Below are 20,018 nucleotides of genomic sequence, written 5' to 3'. Positions count from 1 at the left end.
CAGGCGGCGGCACTCGGGGCCCGGCGGCGGCGGCACTCTCGGGCCCGGCGGCGCTACTAGGGGCGCAGATGCTATGCTCCCGGTCAGCTAGTTTAATTTATTATAGTTCTATGATTATGAATTTATTCATATATACATTTATATATGAATGAAACTCAGTGGGTGACTCTGGGTCAGTTGCTTATCTCTCAGCCTGACCTACCTCACAGGGTTCTTGTGAGGATAAACATAACCATGTTATGTTTTTTATAACAAACATATGGGCTCCTCAGAAGAAAACTGGGATATAAAAATAAAAATGCCACCTATCTTCTACCCTGGAACCCGAGATGGCTTATACCCAGTTCCCAATTCCCAGTTCCCAGTTTGGTCTCCTATCCAGGCACTGAGGAAACCTCAAACCATTCCCTGGGACCCCATCTTCTCTCTCTCTCTCTCTCTCTCTCTCTCTCTCTCTCTCTCTCTCTCTCTCTCTCTCTCTCTCTCTCTCAGTCACCCACCCCATGGAAACAATTGTACCCTGCTACCTTTGCATTTCCTTTCCTCTGTTGTCTCATAAGATTTGTAATGTATTTATGGCGAAGAACTTTCTCTTCATGTTAGGAACCTAGGAAGCTGCCTTATACACAGAGTCAGACCATGGCTCCACCTAGTTCAGTATTGTCTGTACTGACCGCCGGCAGCTTTCCAGGGTTTCAGGCAGGCAGGAGTCTTTCCCAGCCCTACCTGGAGGTTTTTCACACATGGCTCTATGCCTCGGGGTATCTGAAGAGCGAATCTGCTTTGCAGCAGTTTCAAGGCATTTTAATTCAAGGGATTAGATGGGCCATTCGCATCAGCACCTCCATCAACACCTTTGGAGAAAGCAGAAGCCCTGGAGTTGTTTTTTTCCAAAAGCTGCTGGAAATAGAGGATTTTTTTAACCCCGGACATAACTCCAGCTAAGCCAGAATTCACAGCCTCTCTTTGGAAAAAAACAAAGCCCTGTCTGTCCCGAATATGTGGATTGGCACACTCCAAATCAGGAGTGGATTGGTGGGGGGGGGGGAGAGAAGGAGCCCTGTCTGTAAAACCTCCAGGAGTTGCCAGGGATTGAATATGGGATGGGGCCATCTTCTGCATGCAAAGCAAATACGCTGCCACTGAGCGATGGCCCCTTCCGTACTCTGTGAAAGCCTCCTGTGCACTGATGATGTACATGACTGGTCATGTGATGACTTTGGGGACCTTTGTAAAATGTGGCTGCCTGCCACAAAGTGTTAATGAGCTGTTGTATGGAAACAGTTCCATTTTAGCCCTAGGTCATAAAATAGACCGAGATCTCGAGGGGCTATTCTTTAATCCTTAGGGCAGTGTCTGTAATGCAAAAGACTCTGCAGCAGCGTGAGAAACAAGGGCTGAGGAGACTCTTGGGGGATGCCTAAGGAAAGATTTGTGTAGTAGGAATACCTGACTTCAAAACTTTGCTCTTAAGTCAAGTGGAAAGGCAAGTACTGACAGTGTAACAGACATGGAGGAAGCTCTGCATGCCTCTTGGTTTTTCCGTGACTTTTGGCATGCTGCTACTGCTTCTCCTGCATCTTCACTCCTGACACTTTGAGCTTCGACTACTTGTGCAGTGTGTGAGTGCAGTGCAAATGAAAGCCATTTTGAAACTGCATATATATTATTCTGCACAATACTGTGGCAGCTGCTTCTCACTCCTAGCAGGCCCTGTAGGACACAACCAAAGGTGTGGAAAGTGTTATAGGAATGCGGATATTTTATTTTATTATTTATTTTATATGATTTATATATTTATTATTGTAAAATAATAAAAATGTAAATAATAAATACTGCCCTTCCAAAAATGGCTCAGGGAAGTTTACATCTATCCCACATTAATTTTCTGTCTTCATTCTTGTTTGTTTAAAACAATATATATATATTTTAAAAATTCTGTCCTAATAATAATAATAATAATAATAATAATAATAATAATAATAATAATAATAATTCTTCGATTTCTATACCGCCCTTCCAAAAATGGCTCAGGGCGGTTTACAAAGAGAAATAACAAATAAGATGGCTCCCTGTCCCCAAAGGGCTCACATTCTAAAAAGAAACATAAGACACACACCAGCAACAGCACTGGAAGTACTGTGCTGGGGTTGGATAGGGCCAGTTACTCTCCCCCTTCTAAATAAAGAGAATCACCACGGTAAAAGGTGCCTCTTTGCCCAGTTAGCAGGGGTAATGAAGAGTTTCATCTTGAAATGCATTGGGACTGTAATGTAATTGCCCCAATAAATTTCTCTTCTGCACCTGTAGATTCTGCTTCTCTTACAATGACAGTAAACAATATGAAATACCAGCAATGACAAATCAAAATGACAGCCTATAAATGTATATATCAGCAGCTAAAAGTGAAACCATTTTAAATTGTCCTTAAAGACTTGTACAAATAGAACAGACTTGGCCTAGCATTGAAAAGGTAGTTATGACCATGCCATTGGAACTTAGGAAGCTGCCATATACTGAGTCAGACCATAGGTCCATCTAGCTCTGTATTGTCTTTACAGACTGGCAACGGCTTTCCAAGGTTGCAAGCAGGAAATTCTCTTGGCCCTATCTTGGAGTTGCCAGGGAGGGAACTTGGAACCTAGATGCTCTTCCCAGAGCGGCTCCATCTCCTAAGGGGAATATCTTGCAGTGTTCACGCATCTAGTCTCCCATTATTATGCAACCAGGGTGGACCCTGCTTAGCTAAGGGGACAAGTCATGCTTGCTACCACAAGACCAGCTCTCCTCCCTGCCAGGTGGATGTGCCAGATGGAGGGGAGCTCCATAATTGGGATGATAATTACCACCAGAAAAGGCTTTTTCAGCCCATGGAGCCCCAGCATACAAGGGTCCTTCTTCAGGAGATGCTTCCCAGGGTGATCTTGCACGCAGCTGTGGATGATTGTGTGGGTCTTTCCCTCCTGCAGTGTGCTGATTGGATGGGAAAGCAAAGCTCTATGTGCTTGGCTTCACCCACAGAATCATACTGTTTATATATCTATACACACAGAGACAGACAGACAGACAGGAAGGCACGCACACACACACACACACACACACACACACACACACACACACAGATTAGCACAGTAGGAAAGCAGTTTGAGGGAGAACTAATGGACAAAGAAAGAAGGAGGGGTGTTGGATTAACTGCATCTTTACTTAACTCTAATAACTCTTAAGAGCAGTTAGAGTGCAAAAGAGATGGCAACATTCAGTCCATCTTGTAGACATAGAGGAAAAAGAGCTTCTTGATTAAGAGACTGACACTTGCAGGATGGGCTTTTTTGTGCCTTGTTTTGTCTGTTCCCCAGAATTGTCTTCGATGTCTTTTGAAGAGCTGCTGCAGTTGAGAAACAAGGTTGGCACCAAGGCTTATCAGCGGATGACGACTGGGAAGAAATTGCCCAATGCCACCAAAAAGGAGAAGAGGCAGTGCTCAGACAAACACAGGTAAATGTGTTTCTTTGCTATTTTCTCCTGTCCATGTAAAAAGCCCATCCATGCCCCGCTAGGCTGCAGTCAGGGGGGTTGACGGTGGTGGGGCAGGAGGGGGCAGTTCCCCCTCCCTGCATTGAGCCAGTTCCCATTGAATTCAATAGGGCATGTTCCCAGGGAGGCTGGGTATAGGATTGCTGGCTTTGTCCACCTATCCTCCACTCCTGGGGGAAAGTCCTGTAGACACCCATGGCTACAGCCCTATGAATAAGTAAAGTAAAATGTGCCGTCAAGTCGATTTCAACTCCTGGTGCCCACAGAGCCCTGTGGTTTTCTTTGGTAGAATACAGGAGGGGTTTACCATTGCCTCCTCCCATACAGTATAATGCCTTTCTGCATCTTCCTATATTGCTGCTGCCCGATATAGTACCAGCACGGATTTGAACTGGCAACCTTCTGCTTGTTAGTCAAGCATTTCCCCGCTGTGCCATACTTACACTTCATAATGCAAGTAAGTGTCATTCCACTCAGTGGGACTTAACTCTGCGTAACTATATTTAGGGTTGACCTGTAAGTCCCTATCCCAATAGTTAACAGCTTAGAGATTTCTAATTTGGCCACCCTGAGTCATTATTGGAAAGGCCAGTGTGTAAATTTTAAAAAAAAATTGCCTTGGGAAGGCTGCTAAAACAACATGGAGAGAAGGATCGTGGAGAGAAGTTCCTTTACAGGGACTCCCCTCAAAGTGTGGATGGCTCTTTGAGTAGGATGAATTTGGCTGAAGAACTATCAATCTTAAGAGCCGCCATATTATAGTTTGTACCACTACTGCTGCTACCCTAGTCTTGCTGTGTTTCCCCCCTAATCTGACCTATCCTACTTCATAGGAACATAGGAAGCTGCCATATACTGAGTCAGACCACAGGTCCATCTCATTCAGTATTGTGTACACAGACTGGCAGCAGCTTCTCCAAGGTTGCAGGTAGGAGTCTCTCTCAGTCCTATCTTGGAGATGCCAGGGAGGGAACTTGGAGCCTAGATGCTCTTCCCAGAGCGGCTCCATCCCCTCTGGGGAATATTTTACGGTGCTCACACTTCTAGTCTCCCATTCATATGCAACCAGGGCAGACCCTGCTTAGCTAAGGGGACAAATCATGCTTGGTACCACAAGACCAGCTCTCTCTTAAAAAACGTACTGGTTCCACTGGGGCTCGACCCCAGGACCTTCTACATGTAAAGCAGACATGATAACCACTACACTAGGGAACCTACTTCCTTGCCTTGTTTCTAAGCCAGGCCTTAACAAATTTTATTTGGGTCCAGGAGCCAACCCAAAAATTTATGAGCCAGACAGTGGATGCTTGACAAAATTACTGGACTTAGTGATGGGTTTGGGGGAGGGAGTGGTAAATGTTAGAAGTGAGAATTCTAAAGCATTGCTCTGAGCACTGCAGTAACCTCTTCTTGCCACTAGAGGCTGAGGAGATGTTAATAGGTCTGTCTTGGTCAGTTAGAACTGTTCAGTTGTTGTTGAAGGCTAGTGTATGTTGTTATATGTCTCTCAGTATGTGATGTTTAGTTTCTTAATACATCTTTGTGTTTTGCACTCAACCTAATGTCTCCAGGTAATTTCTTGGGCTAAACCACTTTACCACCAAAGCATACTCTGCTGTGTGAGGACTCTGTCTATCTATCTATCTATCTATCTATCTATCTATCTATCTATCTATCTATCTATCTATCTATCTATCATATTTCTGTACTGCCTGATATGTACATCTCTAGGCGGTGTACAAAATTTAAAATATTTAAAAGTTACAAAATACATAATAAAAACAATAGAATAAAACAGATATTAAAACAAGTTTTAAAACTGTTAAAATTAATTCTGATTAAAAGCCTGCAAAAACAGGAGAGTCTTGAGGTTCTTCCTGAAAACAAACAGAGAAGGAGATGCTCTTATTTCAGCAGGGAGCATATTCCAAAGCCCTGGGGCAGTTACAGAGAAAGCCCAGTCCTGGGTCACCACTAAATGAGCCGGTGGCATCCGTAACTGGACCTCTCCAGAGGATCATGACAGGCGGCAGGGTTTATGACACAGGAGGCGCTCTCTTAGCCTGGACCTAAGCCATTAAGGGCTTTATAGGTAAGTACCAGCACTTTGTATTTCACCCGGAAACCTATCAGCAGCCAGTGCAGTTCTTTTAGAACCGGTGTTATGTGGTCCCTTCCCATTGTCCCAGAGACCAATCTGGCTCCGCATTCTGTACCAATTGTAGTTTCCGGACTACGTACAAAGGCATCTCCACGTAGAGCGCATTACAGTAGTCAAGCCTGTAAAGGAGAAACTTTAATGTTCCTACTCACACCCCTCAGCAGTAAATGGGCTTCTCTTTGCAAGTAACATAGTTAGAACAGAAACAGGCCTGCCTGGGACAAATTAAGATTTAATTAAATCACTCTACCTCAAATATCTTAGGCTAGGTGCTGCAGTTAAAGTTCTAGGTGCCATGGCTCCCTGGTGCCTGGGATTTGTCAAGCCCTGTTCGAAGCCCCTGTAGGATCCTTTTACATGGCTGTTTGGTACTTGCTTGGGTTCACAGCTCCTCACGCTTTGGTGCATTCTGTAAATGTCACTGATGTGATGAGCAATTTAGGCATTGAAGAAGACAGGAATGAAAACGGATCACCATGGTCGCTCCTCAGACACCCACCCACCCACCCCGCTCTGCACATCTACTGTGTGTCATTACCCTTTGTTCATGGTCCTGAAGCCAGGTTTCAGTCCATATAAGTGTCACATCTGAGGTAATCTGAGCTGACATCTGCTCTTTTACTCCATCAGTTTTCCCTCATGTTTTCAACCTTCAGCTGAAAACATCTCTTGCAGACACCCCATCCCCATATTAATACCTTTTGCTATTATTTCACCTTCTACCTGAGGCTCTTGCTGGGTTTTCCACACAATGCCATAAGCCTCTCAGAATGCCTCTTCTATTATGGGTTGCTTATTTCTATTTTTAACTCTCCAAAGCCTTTTGAGAGATGCTTTGTACAAAAGCTCTAGTGTAGCTAGAATCAAATCAGGTGTGTGTGTGTGTGTGTGTGTGTGTGTGTGTGTGTGTGTGTGTTAAAGGAACCATCTTGAAATGACTTCAAGGGAATGCTCCCAAGATTTTGTTCTGTTCAGTGGTGCGTTCTAGAATGAAATTGGATTCAGAGGCAAACCAACACCATGATTTTTTTAATTAATGAACTGAACAGGATTTATAAAAATTTCCACACACTGATCAGAGGCCATTATGTAGAAGAAATGAAAAGCAAGGTTTTCTAATCAACTGCAGGGCCCTGGTCAGTGTGAAGAAACCCAGAGGGCATCTAGAATGAAAGATCCTGTCCTTATACTGCTGTGATCCTTCCTCTCTACTTCCTGCTATGGAAAACAGGACTCTAGTTTTGCTTTAAAACAAGAGGAGGAGGAGGATAGGACTAATGGACCACTTCAGCAGGAGGCCCCCTTTTAAGATGATGGGTTGCTGCCCTGGAGCTTTTAGAGTAACAGGTGCTGCCCCTGGATCAGGAGCTAGCACTGCAATCTGTGAGATTCCACAATATGGTGACCATTAATAAAGCTTCATTGACTCCCTGTGGCACATCAGTCAGCTGTTGATGAGAAAAACAAGGTTGCTTGCTTTCTCCAGTCCTCGTAGTTTCATCAATTTCCAAGTCTCTAGACTGAGATTTGGTGTACTTTTTATAAATCCTCTCTTCCCTTGACTAGCTGTGCACTGATTTTTCTGTTGTGTCTGGAGGATACAGTGTAAAGCTGCAACTCATACAAAGGGAGTGACTTCTGTTAATGTCACTGCCAGATACAGTGACATTAGATTTATGTTTTCAGACGGTTAAAGGATTTATACAGCATCACATGTTAATGTTAATGTCAGCTTGGTGATGGTGGTGCCACATTGGTCCAAGAGGATGGAAGAAACCAAATGGGCAAAGCAATGACTTTACGATGATCAGCTTATTGGAGGAAAGGGGGAAAATTTGTCTGGTTTGTCTTTTGGAGGCTCAATTTGTTCGTGTAGGTCTAAATTCTTTGAAAAATGGAAATCCAATGATAATGCTGCATGAGTAAGAAACTGTATTGAGAGGAGGAAGCAGGTAATAATTCAGGATCTGTTCTGTGCCAAATTGTAAACCTTGTCTGAGCTTTGCTTTGTACCAGTGTACTACAATATTTAGTTTGTTTATATCCTGCCTTTCCACTGATGTGCCCAAGGTGGCTAACAAAATTAAAACTGCATAAAGCAGTTAGGACAAGGCAAATATAATTATAGCTTAAATAAGATATATATATATAAGAAGAGTGAGGCTTGTTTAAAACCATCAATATAAATTTTCAAAACACAAACAAGACTAAATCTAATTTATGATTACAAATGAAATGGATTGCCAAAGAAGAAGTATTTTTACTTTTTTCCTGATTTCTAATGAATCTAGACACCTTTGGGTGTCATTGAGAAAAGCATCCCATAAACAGGGGGAAAGCCTTGCTCTTTGACTCTAAGTTACCCTTTTTTGAGAGAGGGAGCTTGGAGCAGGGCCTCCCTTGTTGATATCTGACAGGCAAGCTCATATGCAGAGAGGTATTTCCTCAGCTCATCTGGACTTGGGCTATTTAGGACAAAGGTTGCTACCTGCAGCTTGAATTGGGCCTGGAAGCTAATTGGGAGCCAGAGCAGACTTCACAGCACCAATGTTGTTTGATCTTCATAATTTCTTCCCACTAATAATCAGGCTGTTGTGTTTTGCAGCAATAGCAGCTTTGGAATGTTCTTCAGGGGCAGCCTATCATACAGCATATTGCAACAGTCAATCTAGAGATTACAAATTCCTGTATAAAGGTTGCCAGATCCTTTCTCTCCTGAGAAGGATCAAGCCACTGGGTCAAGCAATGATGATTTAGAAGTATTTTGTGTTTGCTGGTTACTGACCGAAATAAAGATTGATCTGATTTGATTTATGAGGTTTCTAGATACCTGAGAGATTTTGAGCCTCCAAAAGTAGTTTAGGGAGGGCTTTCTTCTAGAGAGGTATTTGCTGCTGTGGACATCTTTCCTTCTGCATGTTTGGAAGAAATCAGTTTTCTCTGTCTTTGGGACTTGAGATGAAAAAAACTCTTCATGTACAAAGCGGGTGCCCAAACAATTCGGTTAGCCTTTTTTTTCTTTCTTTCTAAGCCTACACAAAATATTTTTGCCTTCATACAAAAGCCAGAAATGTCAAACACGGATGTCATCTTTGAACTTCAAAATGCAAAATTTTGTTCAAAGAGGAGATTTTTGTTTGAGACTTTAGTTCCTAGGTCTTATTAGGAAAAGTGTACACGTAACAAGCCACAGTCCCTGCCCTGCAATTCCAAGGGAAACAAAGTCCTCTTAAAAGGAAATGAATGCAGGTGGGAAGGAGACAGGATGATAAGAACGCTTAATTAGATGTGCACAGCCTGGAAGGTTTTTGTTTTTTAAAAAAATTAGCAGTCTCTTCTATTATACAAACTGATTATATAAATTAATTTGCCATACAGATTGCAATCATCTCAGTCCAATCAGTCCATCAGAATCTACCTACACAAATATAATTAAAATATGTTCTTCAGTTCCCATATTTATAGCCCATCATTCTGTATGTTCGCAAAGTGGGCAATGAATGTGGATGCTTGGAAGCCAAAAAATGAGATAGATGGAGAACACTTGCAGGAAAATACTGAGACTTGTGGCCAAGGAGCCTGCCAGGGAGCATTGTCAGCAGAGAGCAGCCCAATAAGATGAGCCCTGGCTGGCCAGGTGTCATGATTCCAGATCTGGGAGATCCTCCAATCAGGGGGAGAGACAGAAGTTCAGGGGATGAGAGAGGGTTGGAAAGACCTGATAACCCAGATCCTGAGTAACCCCACATCACCGGGACCCCCTGTGCCAGTTGAACTAGCTCTAGCACCGCTGCTACAACCTAAGAACATAGCCCTACCTTTGTCCTCTGACTCGTAGGAGCCTCTTGAGAACTTGCCAGTCAAGACAGAGACCCCTTAGTGCTGCTGAAGTCAGTGCCTACAAAATCAGGCAAGGCCCCTTTAAGCCACAGAGTGTTATATAGGGAAGGGGTGGGAAACAAACTACACTACTTGGCAGCAGCTATTTAAAAAATTCTGTTGGCTCCAAATATTTGCTGGAGCAACATCTGATCTGCTCCCTTGTACCCAGTTTTCTTGCCTGCTTGGATCTATCCAAGGTCCTGACCCTCTAACCTGACTGTGATCCCCTTGGAACTGTCTGATGTCGGCATCTCTCCTGGGACTCTGGCCAACATCCAGACCCATGCCTTAGCAGAGACCCCAGCTTGGCCATTGACCTCTTGGCTGGAACAGGATAGTAGGGGTGGAGTTTAGGATGAAGAGAAGCAATCAAGAGATGCTTGTTTCTCCTTAGCAGAAGGTCAATTGGGTGGGGGATTGGCTCAGAGAGTATACACTGGCATATTTTATTATTTATTTATTACATTTATATCCCACTCTTCCTCCAAGGAGCCCAGAGAGGTTTGCATATCCTCCAAACTCAATTGTTCTCCTAAGAGTTACTTACCTACAAGAAGGACCGTGTGGTGGTGGGGTGGGGAGATTAATCTCTGAGGCTGCACACCATAAATCAGCACTCTTTATTGTAAGGCTCAGGAGCCAGTGATGGCTCCCATCAACTCTAAGTGCAACTCTGATTAATTGTTTATAAGGCCTGTGCAAAACTTCAACTGAAACAATATACTCTGTACTGCTCCACTGGCATTGTGGACTGTAACCACCACTCAGTGCTGTACTTTGCCTTTTAGGAAAACGGAGCCTTCTCAAGCCCCATCTTGGAAGCCGTGCATAGAACACTGGGAAATGTAGTCCTTCCCAGCACCTTCCCCACAGAACACTATGGGGGAAATGCTGGAAAGGACTACGCTTCTCAGCAGTCTATACACACCTTCTGAGATGGTGGGAAATGGCTCTCACACAGTGTTCCCTGTAACAGGGATTTCTAGATGCTGTTGACTACAACTCCCAGAATCCCCAGCTACAATGGCTTTAGGCCAAGGATTTTGGGAATTGTAGTTAACAACATCTGGGAATCTCTGTTACAGGAAACACTGCTCTCACATTGAATTTTATTTGCCAAAGTGGCTCCTATTTTTCAAGAAGGAACCACTTTGGCGGGGGGGGGATTCAATGTGAGAGCCGTTTCCCACCATGCTGAGCCCTACAGTGCTGCACTTTCCTCAATACTGAGGGGACCCCTTTAAGAGAAAGAGAGCCCTGTTGAGTCCCAGCACCATCTTAGAAGGTGTGTGTATACAGAGGTGCTCCTAACCCTGGACTTCGGGGCCAAAGTCCAGAGCCTCCACATACCTGGGGGCCCCCAAATCCACTTTAGACTGTCCTGGTTGGTGTGGTTGCCACTGGCCCACACTGTGTCTGAGTATAATTATAACCTGTGCTGCGTCCTTTAGAAACAGAGGGGGGAGTGGGAAAAGAAAAACGTGGGATGGGAATTTGCTAAGTTGCATGTTGAAATGTTTCTGCTAATGCATATTTGCATAAATATACATGTTTTATATTCTTACATTCTTGTGAGTTCAGTTGCTGTTTGTGTTCTCAAGAGTCCATGTGTTAAAAATACTGGGTGGATCACAGTGGGGGTGGGGGGTGGTATGATGCTTAACATGTGGGGTGGGCAGCCTCCAGGGGCCTTCAGGTCCAGGCTCCAAAATTACCTAGGTTCGCCTCTGTGTGTATAGACTGCTGGGAAGCGTCGTCCTTTCCAACGTGTGGACAGCTCGTTAAAAGTGTCGTCTCAGTGCGTGACAGCTGTGAAAAAGGATAATTCCATGCTAGGAGTCATTAGGAAGGGGATTGAAAATAAAAATGCTACTATTATAATGCCCTTATACAAAAAACTATGGTGTGGCCACATCTGGAGTACTGGGTATAGCTTTGGTCACTGTATCTTAAGAAGGGTATTGTGGAACTAGAAAAGGTGCAGAAGAGGGCAACCAAAATGATCAGGGGACTGGAGCACCTTCCTTATGAGGCTAGGCTACAGCATCTGGGGCTCTTTACCTTGGAAAAGAGGCAACTAAGGGGAGACATGATCAAGGTGTATAAAAGTATGCATGGAGTGGAGAGGGTGGGCAGAGAGAAATTTCTCTCTCACACACAACACTAGAACTAGGGGTCATCCCATGAAACTGAAGGTTGGGAAATTTAGGACCAACTAGAGAAAGTACTTTTTCACACAGCACATAATTAATCTATGGAGTTCTTTGCCATGGGACGTGATGGTGGCCACCAGCTTGGATGGCTTTAAAAGGGGCTTAGACAGATTCATGGAGGACAATGGCTACTAGTCTGGTGGCTGTGGGCCACCTCCAGCCTCACCGTGGCACAATGCCTCTCAATACCAGTTGCGGAGGAGCAACAGCAGGAGAGAGGGCATGCACATACCTCTTGCCTGTGAGCTCCCCAGAGGCATCTGGTGGGCCACTGCGTGAAACAGGATGCTGGACTAGATAGGCCTTGGACCTGATCTAGCAGGGCTGTTCTTATGTAAGTGAAGGCTGTCTTGTTTTGGTGGGCTTTTCATATTGAGTTATTGTTCCCTCAGACTTGATTGTTTTATTCTGTCTACCTTTTTCTTGGTTAGTATTATTGTTGATTTTTTACTTCCATTTGTTTGGTTTTTATCTTATTTTGTAAGCAACTTCAAGGACCTTCTGGCTTATAAGGAGCATAGACATTTTAATACAAGTAAACAAAATAAGACAAAAATCAAAACTGGCCTTTTTTCTAACAATGAATGGTAGCTTCTGCTTATTGAATTTTATTTTAGTTATTTTAGTTATTTTGCATCTCCTTGAGTATCTCAGACTGGCCTCTGTATTGAGGTCCTTGTAACAGGCAAATTTATTTATATATAATGATTAATCAGTACTTGGTTAAAAGGCAGATCTATTAATCTAAAATTCTGTAATTATATCTCAATAAATGTAAAGAAATTCCAGTACTGATTAAATATACAATGAGCTAAAAATATGAATATATGAAGAATATTTATATACTGCTTTTCAACAAAAGTGCTGAAATGTTTTATAACCTATTATAGTTACGATAAATCTGTCTTGAAGTCAGCGAGTCTTTCCATTCCAAAACTCAAAAGTCCAATCTTGCATTAATATATTTTAATCTCATCTCTTGTAATGTTAACATAATAAGTAAATATAATAATATGTACTTTACTTCCCAAGTTGATTCCAGCCCCTTGAACATGGCAGTCCCTAGTTTCCAAAAGCTCACTGAAGGGCATCATTTGATATTTTCTAGCAGTCACAGTGTAGAAGGGGAGGCGGGGGCATTCCTTTAATTTGGCATTTTATTCATTCATTCAATTTCTATACCGCCCTTCCAAAAATGGCTCAGGGCAGTTTACACAGAGAAATAACAAACAAATAAGATGGCTCCCTGTCCCCAAAGGGCTCACAATCTAAAAAGAAACATAAGACAGACACCAGCAGCAGTCACTGGAGGTACTTAGCTGGGGGTGGAGAGGGCCAGTTACTCTCCCCCTGCTAAATAAAGAGAATCACCACGGTAAAAGGTGCCTCTTTGCCCAGTTAGCAGGGGCAAGTTAGTTTGTGAGATGGTTCTGAAAAACAAGCCACCCAATGGCAGGACATTTTTCCAGTCTTTCTCTGTCATTCACTCAAGGGTATGTTTTCTCGGTCTCCTAGGCCACTGGAAATTTCAGCCAAGAAACCAGCTCCCTTTCTGCGGCAAGTGGTGCCTGTTAGAAAGAAGGTGGGTAGTCTTGTGTCTCTGGCAGAAATGAGAACTGCACAGGTGGAAGTGACTGGATGATGAGAGTGTTTGAGAGAACAAAGATCGGATGATGAGAATGTTTGAGAGAATATTTAAAAGAATTCTGCCTTCTTTGTGATCCCTACCATTTATTAAGATCATCTTCTCTACAGCTGCCCCAGAGCTTTGGAATACATTCCCTGCTGAAGTGAGAGCCTCAACATCTTTGGTAACTTTTAGAAGAGCCCTGAAAACACACCTGTTTAACCAGGCCTTTAGTTAGTTTGTTTTTGTCTTTATTAGAAAATATCACATTGATACTCAACAAAAAACTACAAGTTACAAAAAGAAAAAACCCACAAGTGTTATCGGTCACAATTATTACGACATTATTAACATTAGAATATTATTTAAAATTTATAAACCTACTTCACAGGGTTGCTGTGAAGAGGAACTTAAGTATGTATTATACCGCTCTGGGCTCCTTGGAGGAAGAGCGGGATATAAATGTAAATAAATAAATATATACATATATTTTTATAATACTCTGTAAAGAAAGGAAAACCTCGCAAGCATAGAATCATCATCCTGTATAATACTATTCCAGTAGCCTATAAATAGGTTCCATCTCTCCAGAAATATGTCTTGCCCCCTTCCTTCCAATGCTTTTTTAAAAGTTTGTTTTTAAAGTGTTTGTATTGTTTTGATTGTTCCACTCTTTCTAATTGTTTTAGTGGGGTTTTTTGTGTTAATTTTTGTGTAAACTGCCATGAGACTTAAGTTTTTGGCAGTATATGAGTGCTAAATAAATTTTTTGAGCGAGTAAGACTCTGAAAACTGCTGAGGAGGTTATAATTCCTAGACTGTTGTGATATTGTTATGGCTGCTGCTTTGTGGTTCTTTTATGGTTTTTATTATTTTAAATATTTTAATGTGATTTTTATGGAATTTTATTGTATTTTAACTTTTGTAAACCGCTGTGGGTTTACACAGTTTTATGAAAGGCGGTATAGAATTGAACAATAAATATGTGTATGACTTATTTGAGAAGGCTGTTGCTATTGTAGACAGCATGCAGCACAGGGCTTAAGTGGGGGGAAGTACCAGGAATTGTGACAGAAACTTTACTTGTTTCAGCTAGCCTGAATTACAAAAGATGAAACCATGCTGGGGTTTTCACCACTGTTCCCTCACGTGCATGCGCTCACAAGTTTTTGGATGTCTGCTCAGTTCATTTTAGATTCCGCTCAGGTTGAATCAGGCAGGCCTACACTGCCTTGATACTGCCACTGAGAACAAAACTCATTCCACACAGAGTTGAAAAAATGAGAGAGACCACTGGTTTTCACCAGCTTTTGTAGTTTTTCCTGTTTTTCTCTAGAAATGAAAAACTGCATTCTGGCATTCCTCAAGCCTAGGTTCTCCCTCTTCACAGGTGCCCCGAGACCCCCGCTTTGACAGCCTCTCTGGGGAGTACAAGCCAGAAGTGTTTGAAAAGACCTATGGCTTCTTGAATGACCTCCGGAAGAAGGAGAAAGAGGTAATGCTGCAGCTGCTCATGTCCTGGGCAACTTGCCTACAGGAGGAGGGTCTCTATTCTGAGTGCCCTTAGGGTAATGCCCTAGGAGCGTCTCTCAGTGCTCACTTGACTCATCCTCTTACAGGCAGTTCAGAAGCAGCTGAAACGGAGTCGGAACGTGGAGCAGCAAAGCAAGTTGCAAGGGCTCCTGAAGCGAATGGTGAGTTGGACACTGTGCGTGTGTGTGTGTGTGTGTGTGTGTGTGTGTGAGAATTCTCACCTCGTGTTTCCACCAGCTTCCTTCTGAGGTGTGGGTGGCAGGTGGACAAAAAGGCAGCTGTTCAGCAGGCAGTGATCATGATAAGTTGGGGAGAGGTGGGAATCTTATACTAGTTTGCCCCGAAATGTCTGCCACTTGCCTGTTATTGCTTCTTAGACACAGCAGGAGAATGCACAGAGGAAACGCCAGAAGGAGAGAGAAAAGGACCTTGCTTTGAAGAGGCAGAGGAGGGAGCTGGCCCAGCAAGGGAAGAAGCCCTTCTATCTAAAGAAATGTAAGTTGGGCCAGGCAGCTGTGGCCTTGATCATAATATATTAGCCATGAACATAACAAAGGAAGCTCCTTATACCGAGTCCGACCCTTGGTCCATCTAGTTCAGTATTGTCTACACAGACTGGCGTATGCAGGAGTCTTTTCCATCCCTACCTGGAGATGCCGGGGATTGAACCTGAGACCTTCTGGGACCTCCTGCATGCAATGCAGTTGCTCTACCACTGAGCCATGGCCTCACCCCCCATAGATACATGCTATGCTGATGTCTGTTAGTTGATTTGCAGCAATTGGCTGTTCGTGTTGGCGGTGCTGTGACTCTTGTGCAGAGCACGAGACTGTGCCTGTCACAGTCAGTTCAGCCCTCCAGACAGGGCCTGGTGGGGTCAGCTAAACAGGCTGGGGAGGCTGATGGCAATGCTGGTGAGTCTTTCTGGGTCTGCCCCAGCCTCTGTGTGGTCTTGGACACCTGGCAAAAGGGATGCACTGAAAGATTGTTTTGTTTTTAACTGGAGTGGGGAAAGGGGATGTGAATTGTGAGTGATTGTCTAAGCAGTGCTGACTTGAATTGAGACCACCTTCCTTTCTTGTGCTCTGCAGCTGATAAGCAGAAATTGGAACTGGCTGAGAAGTACAAAGAGCTGAAGAAGAGTGGGAAACTGGAGAGCTTCCTGAGCAAGAAGAGGAGAAGGAATGCCACTAAGGACAAAAAGAGATTGCCTTTTAAGAAGGATGTTTAATCTCTAGCTGTGGGGGGAGGGGGGGGAATCTCTGGCTGTGTCAGGTTTGCAGGCAGCTTTGTCATGGGTGCACATCTGCTGGTGTAAATCAAATCTGGACTGTATCTCATAAACCCCCAGCAAGGTAGCCTTGAACAATCCATGTTCCTGCCAGTTTGCCAAGAGAATTCCCATCCAATTAACAAATGAGTCTGAGCAAAACCAAGCCATCGTGTCCCCAGTCTCCAAGCATCCTTTTAAGTAGGGATGTGCATGGAACCGCGGCCAGGCGGTCCAGAAGTGGTGGGCTTGGCACTTAACCCCCCCCATCCCCGCCGCATTTCCCCCACCAGCGTCGTTTATTTCCAAAAACCTTCGGGGCGGCAGCATACCTCCCTGCCGCCCCGTTGCCCTCATTGGCTGGAAGGGGCCAGAAGTACTGGGCGTGCATGCGCCCCTTGCGTGTGCGCCCATCTGCCATGCACATGTGCACGTGCAATGGGTGCATGCGCGCCCGGTACTTCTGGCCACTTCCAGCTGATGAGGGCAATGGGGAGGCAGGGAGGCACGCTGCTGCCCCGAATGTTTTGGAAATAAACAACACCAGCAGGGGAAATGCAGCGGAGGGGGGAGTAAGTGCACCCTCCCCCTGCCCTTAAAGTGCCAAGCCTTCGAATTTCGAACCGGCCCCGGCATTCGAACCGGTTCGTGCACATCCCTACTTTTAAGTACTAACTTTTCTTTAGCCTCCAGTGAGGGTGGAGTGGGGGGGGGATTCTGTTGCTCGCCCGATGTTGCCTCCACTTCTTCCTCCTTCCAGGGGCCAACCTTAAAGGTTAGCTCACAGGATGGGAGACGTTTGCCACTGTCAGCTTTCAACCCTCTCTGCTTCTCCCAAGAGACACCACCTTTGCTGCCAGTCCTTTAGTTCTTCCACTATGCAGCCAGCGTAGGCATGGGAATGCCTTGGTCTTCAGCCATCTACCTACTTGGGGAAATCTTCAACCCATACCCCCTTTCCCTGTAGCCTTCCTGCTGCCGCCTATCAGTGCTGTTTGGCTCTGTTGCCTGTTTTCTCTTCTTAGCCTCCACAGGAACTTTCAGAGTCCCCGAGTAAGCCGTGTGCATTGGTTGCTCACATCAGTCTTGCACCAGGCTGCAAGCAAGAGCCTTCCATAAGGTGGTAACAGTGACACTGCTACTGTGTTCTGTGTGGAGGGAAGGCACAGAGGACTGTCAGTTCTGTTCTTTAGGAAAACATAGATCTCTTTTCCAGCCTGCTCAGATCCTGGCGGGGGACAACTGTTTCCTTTTTTTAAAATGAATGTCCAAGCATATAACGTTGGGCTGGCCCCTGAGCAATGTCCTTGAAATTTTGCACAGAGGTACTAATCGCAGGGCCTCATTACTCTGGGGACAAACAGGCAGCGATCATTTAGGCATTGTTCCTTGGATAACTAATTGGCACAATATCTCTTGTAGTAACGTTTCTCTGAACTTATCTCCAAATAAAGTTATTTTAACAAAAGCAAACTCATTCCTCTTTCATCTGTTGTTACAAAACAGGGGAGCAGATGTGTCCCTCCTAAGATCTAATCCTACAGAAGTGCTTATTTCATTAGAACACAAACATTTATCACTATTGCCTCATAGTATCCCTTTCATTTTAGCATGGTTTGATCTTTTCTTTGCCAACATGGCTTCATTCCAGATAAGCAGATCACTGTTGGGATTTTATCTCCTGTTCCGAATCTTGTCAGCCTTTTGGCACATGCTTTCTCTCTTTATTATTTCTGATTTGAGTCAGTATTACATAACAGTATCTTACGTTGCCTCACTGAGTGCAATGAACACCACTCTGTTTTGTGGATGAAGAGGAGAAACTGAGGAGGCCCACACAAAGACAGAAGGAGAAGTCTTCTATTTAGGGTTATCTGTGTTTGGGGGCGGCGGGGGGACGACTAGATGTGTTGTTAAAATATGTCACCATTTGTTTCATTTCCCCCGCTTCCTGAAATGACAGCTGGGGGCGGCTAATCCAAATTGGGACTGCTGTGTGTGTGGGACTTAAGCCTTGATTCCTTTGCTATCTTCCTGCCAACTCTTCCCACCACAAAGTCACTATTTGCCCCTGAAGTTGTCATTGCAGAAAATAGCAATATTTTGCTAGTTGGTACTTAGATATTTAGTTTAAAGGAGCAGTTGCCAGAGATTGATTGATTGATTGTATGCCGTCAAGTCAGTGTCGACTCTTAGCGACCACATAGATAGATTCTCTCCAGTTGCCAGTAGCATGTATTAATGATACATATGTATATGCCACAAGTAAAAACCTTACCTGTGTAATGGAGTGCAGGCTGAAATAAAACAGTCAACCACACAGAAACCACTAAAAAGCCTGAGCAAACAAGATCTTCATTTGGTGCTGAAAGGTTAGCCAAGTCAGCACCCTGGGAGGAGCATTTCTAAGATGGGGCACCACCACAGAAAAAGCCCTATCATGGGTTACATGGCTGCCTGCCTCATTGAGGATATGCGGGTGGTGGGTGGGAACATAACAGCCCTGCTGGATCAGGCCCAAGGCCCATCTTTTCCAGCATCCTGTTTCACACAGTGGCCTTCCAGATGCCCCTGGATAGCCCACAGGCAGGAGCTGAGGGCATGTCCTTTCCCCTGCTGTTACTCCCTACAACTGGTATTTAGAGGCATCCTGCCTCTGAGCCTGGAAGTGGCCTATAGCCCTCAGACTAGTAGCCATTGTAGATCCGTCCTCCATGAATTTATCTAAACTGCTCATAAAGCCATCGAGGTTGGTGACTGTCACCACATCATGTGTCAGAGAATTCCAGAGGTTAATTATGCATTGGGTGGAAAAGTGCTTACTTTTGTCGGTCCTAAACTTCTTGGCAATCAGTTTTATGGGATGACCCCTGGTTCTAGTGTTATGCGAGAAGGAGAAAAATCTCTCTCTGTCAACTTTGTCCACACCATGCATGATTTTATAGACCTCTATCATGTCTCCCCGCAGTCGTCTTTTTTTCTAAATGAAAAAGCCCCAGATGCCGTAGCCTTGCCTCGTAAGGAAGGTGCTCCAGGCCCCTGATCATCTTGGTTGCTCTCTTCTGCACCTTTTCCAGTTCTACAATGGCCTTCTTAAGATATGGTGACCAAGACCTCATGCAGTATTTTAAATGTGGCCACACAACACCTATAAAAGGGTCACCGATGAGGGTTTTAATTACCTGGACAGATTCAGTAAGCAGCCAAATGTAGGCCTGGTTCACACAATGGTTCAAATATAGATTTAATGTGGGTTACCAACATTAGTGTAATGTGTGAGAACCTACACCAAGGTGGTTTATGAACCAATATTAAACAGAGATTCTTGCCTTGATGTGGATTCATACAATCACACTAATATTGATAAACCACATTGAACTTAGATTTGAATGATTGTGTGAACCAGGCCACAGTTGACACCCTTGGGCTGTAGAACTTTTTTACTGAATCAACTTGTAACCACTACAATACAAATTCCAGTTACAGCCAGTTGAGTCTTCCCAGTAGCAAATATGTTGGCCAAGTATGATGACCTCTCTGGATGGTGGTTTTGACTTGTGCGGCTTAGCAGTGATTAAGTGAATATAAAAGCCTACCATTTATCTAAAATTTATATCCTTTGATTATATAAAATGATTGATTAGTACATCATATAAATGATTTATTCATCCTTCCTCTAGCCAACAGCATTATAAAAGGAAAGGTTTAAGTACATTCTTTAAATGTTTTAGATGGGGTGGTACACAATGCATGCTGACTCTTATGTTAGCTCCATGCTCTTGACATGAAATTTATTTC

General features: G+C 44.0%; 1 protein-coding gene and 1 non-coding gene across 2 annotated transcripts in view; one reads left to right on the top strand and one right to left on the bottom strand.

Annotated features, from left to right (window-relative positions):
* Positions 1 to 17,693, top strand: part of RRP36 (ribosomal RNA processing 36) — a 44,113-nt gene extending 26,420 nt beyond the window's left edge. Inside the window, exons 3-8 of the mRNA XM_053313340.1 lie at positions 3,357 to 3,495; positions 13,306 to 13,372; positions 14,808 to 14,912; positions 15,037 to 15,111; positions 15,328 to 15,445; positions 16,042 to 17,693. Of these exons, the coding sequence (XP_053169315.1) occupies positions 3,357 to 3,495; positions 13,306 to 13,372; positions 14,808 to 14,912; positions 15,037 to 15,111; positions 15,328 to 15,445; positions 16,042 to 16,181 (644 nt within the window). The 3' untranslated portion in view covers positions 16,182 to 17,693. The remainder of the gene's footprint in view (positions 1 to 3,356; positions 3,496 to 13,305; positions 13,373 to 14,807; positions 14,913 to 15,036; positions 15,112 to 15,327; positions 15,446 to 16,041) is intronic.
* On the bottom strand, positions 4,677 to 4,749 carry TRNAV-UAC (transfer RNA valine (anticodon UAC)). The gene has a single exon. It is a non-coding gene; the product is annotated as a tRNA-Val (tRNA).
* Positions 17,694 to 20,018: the final 2,325 nt, after the last annotated feature.

Source organism: Hemicordylus capensis, chromosome 1, assembly GCF_027244095.1.
Source record: "Hemicordylus capensis ecotype Gifberg chromosome 1, rHemCap1.1.pri, whole genome shotgun sequence".
NCBI lineage: Eukaryota > Metazoa > Chordata > Lepidosauria > Squamata > Cordylidae > Hemicordylus > Hemicordylus capensis.
The sequence above is the reverse complement of the archived record's forward strand: the minus strand, read 5'-3'. Positions and strand labels throughout refer to the sequence as shown.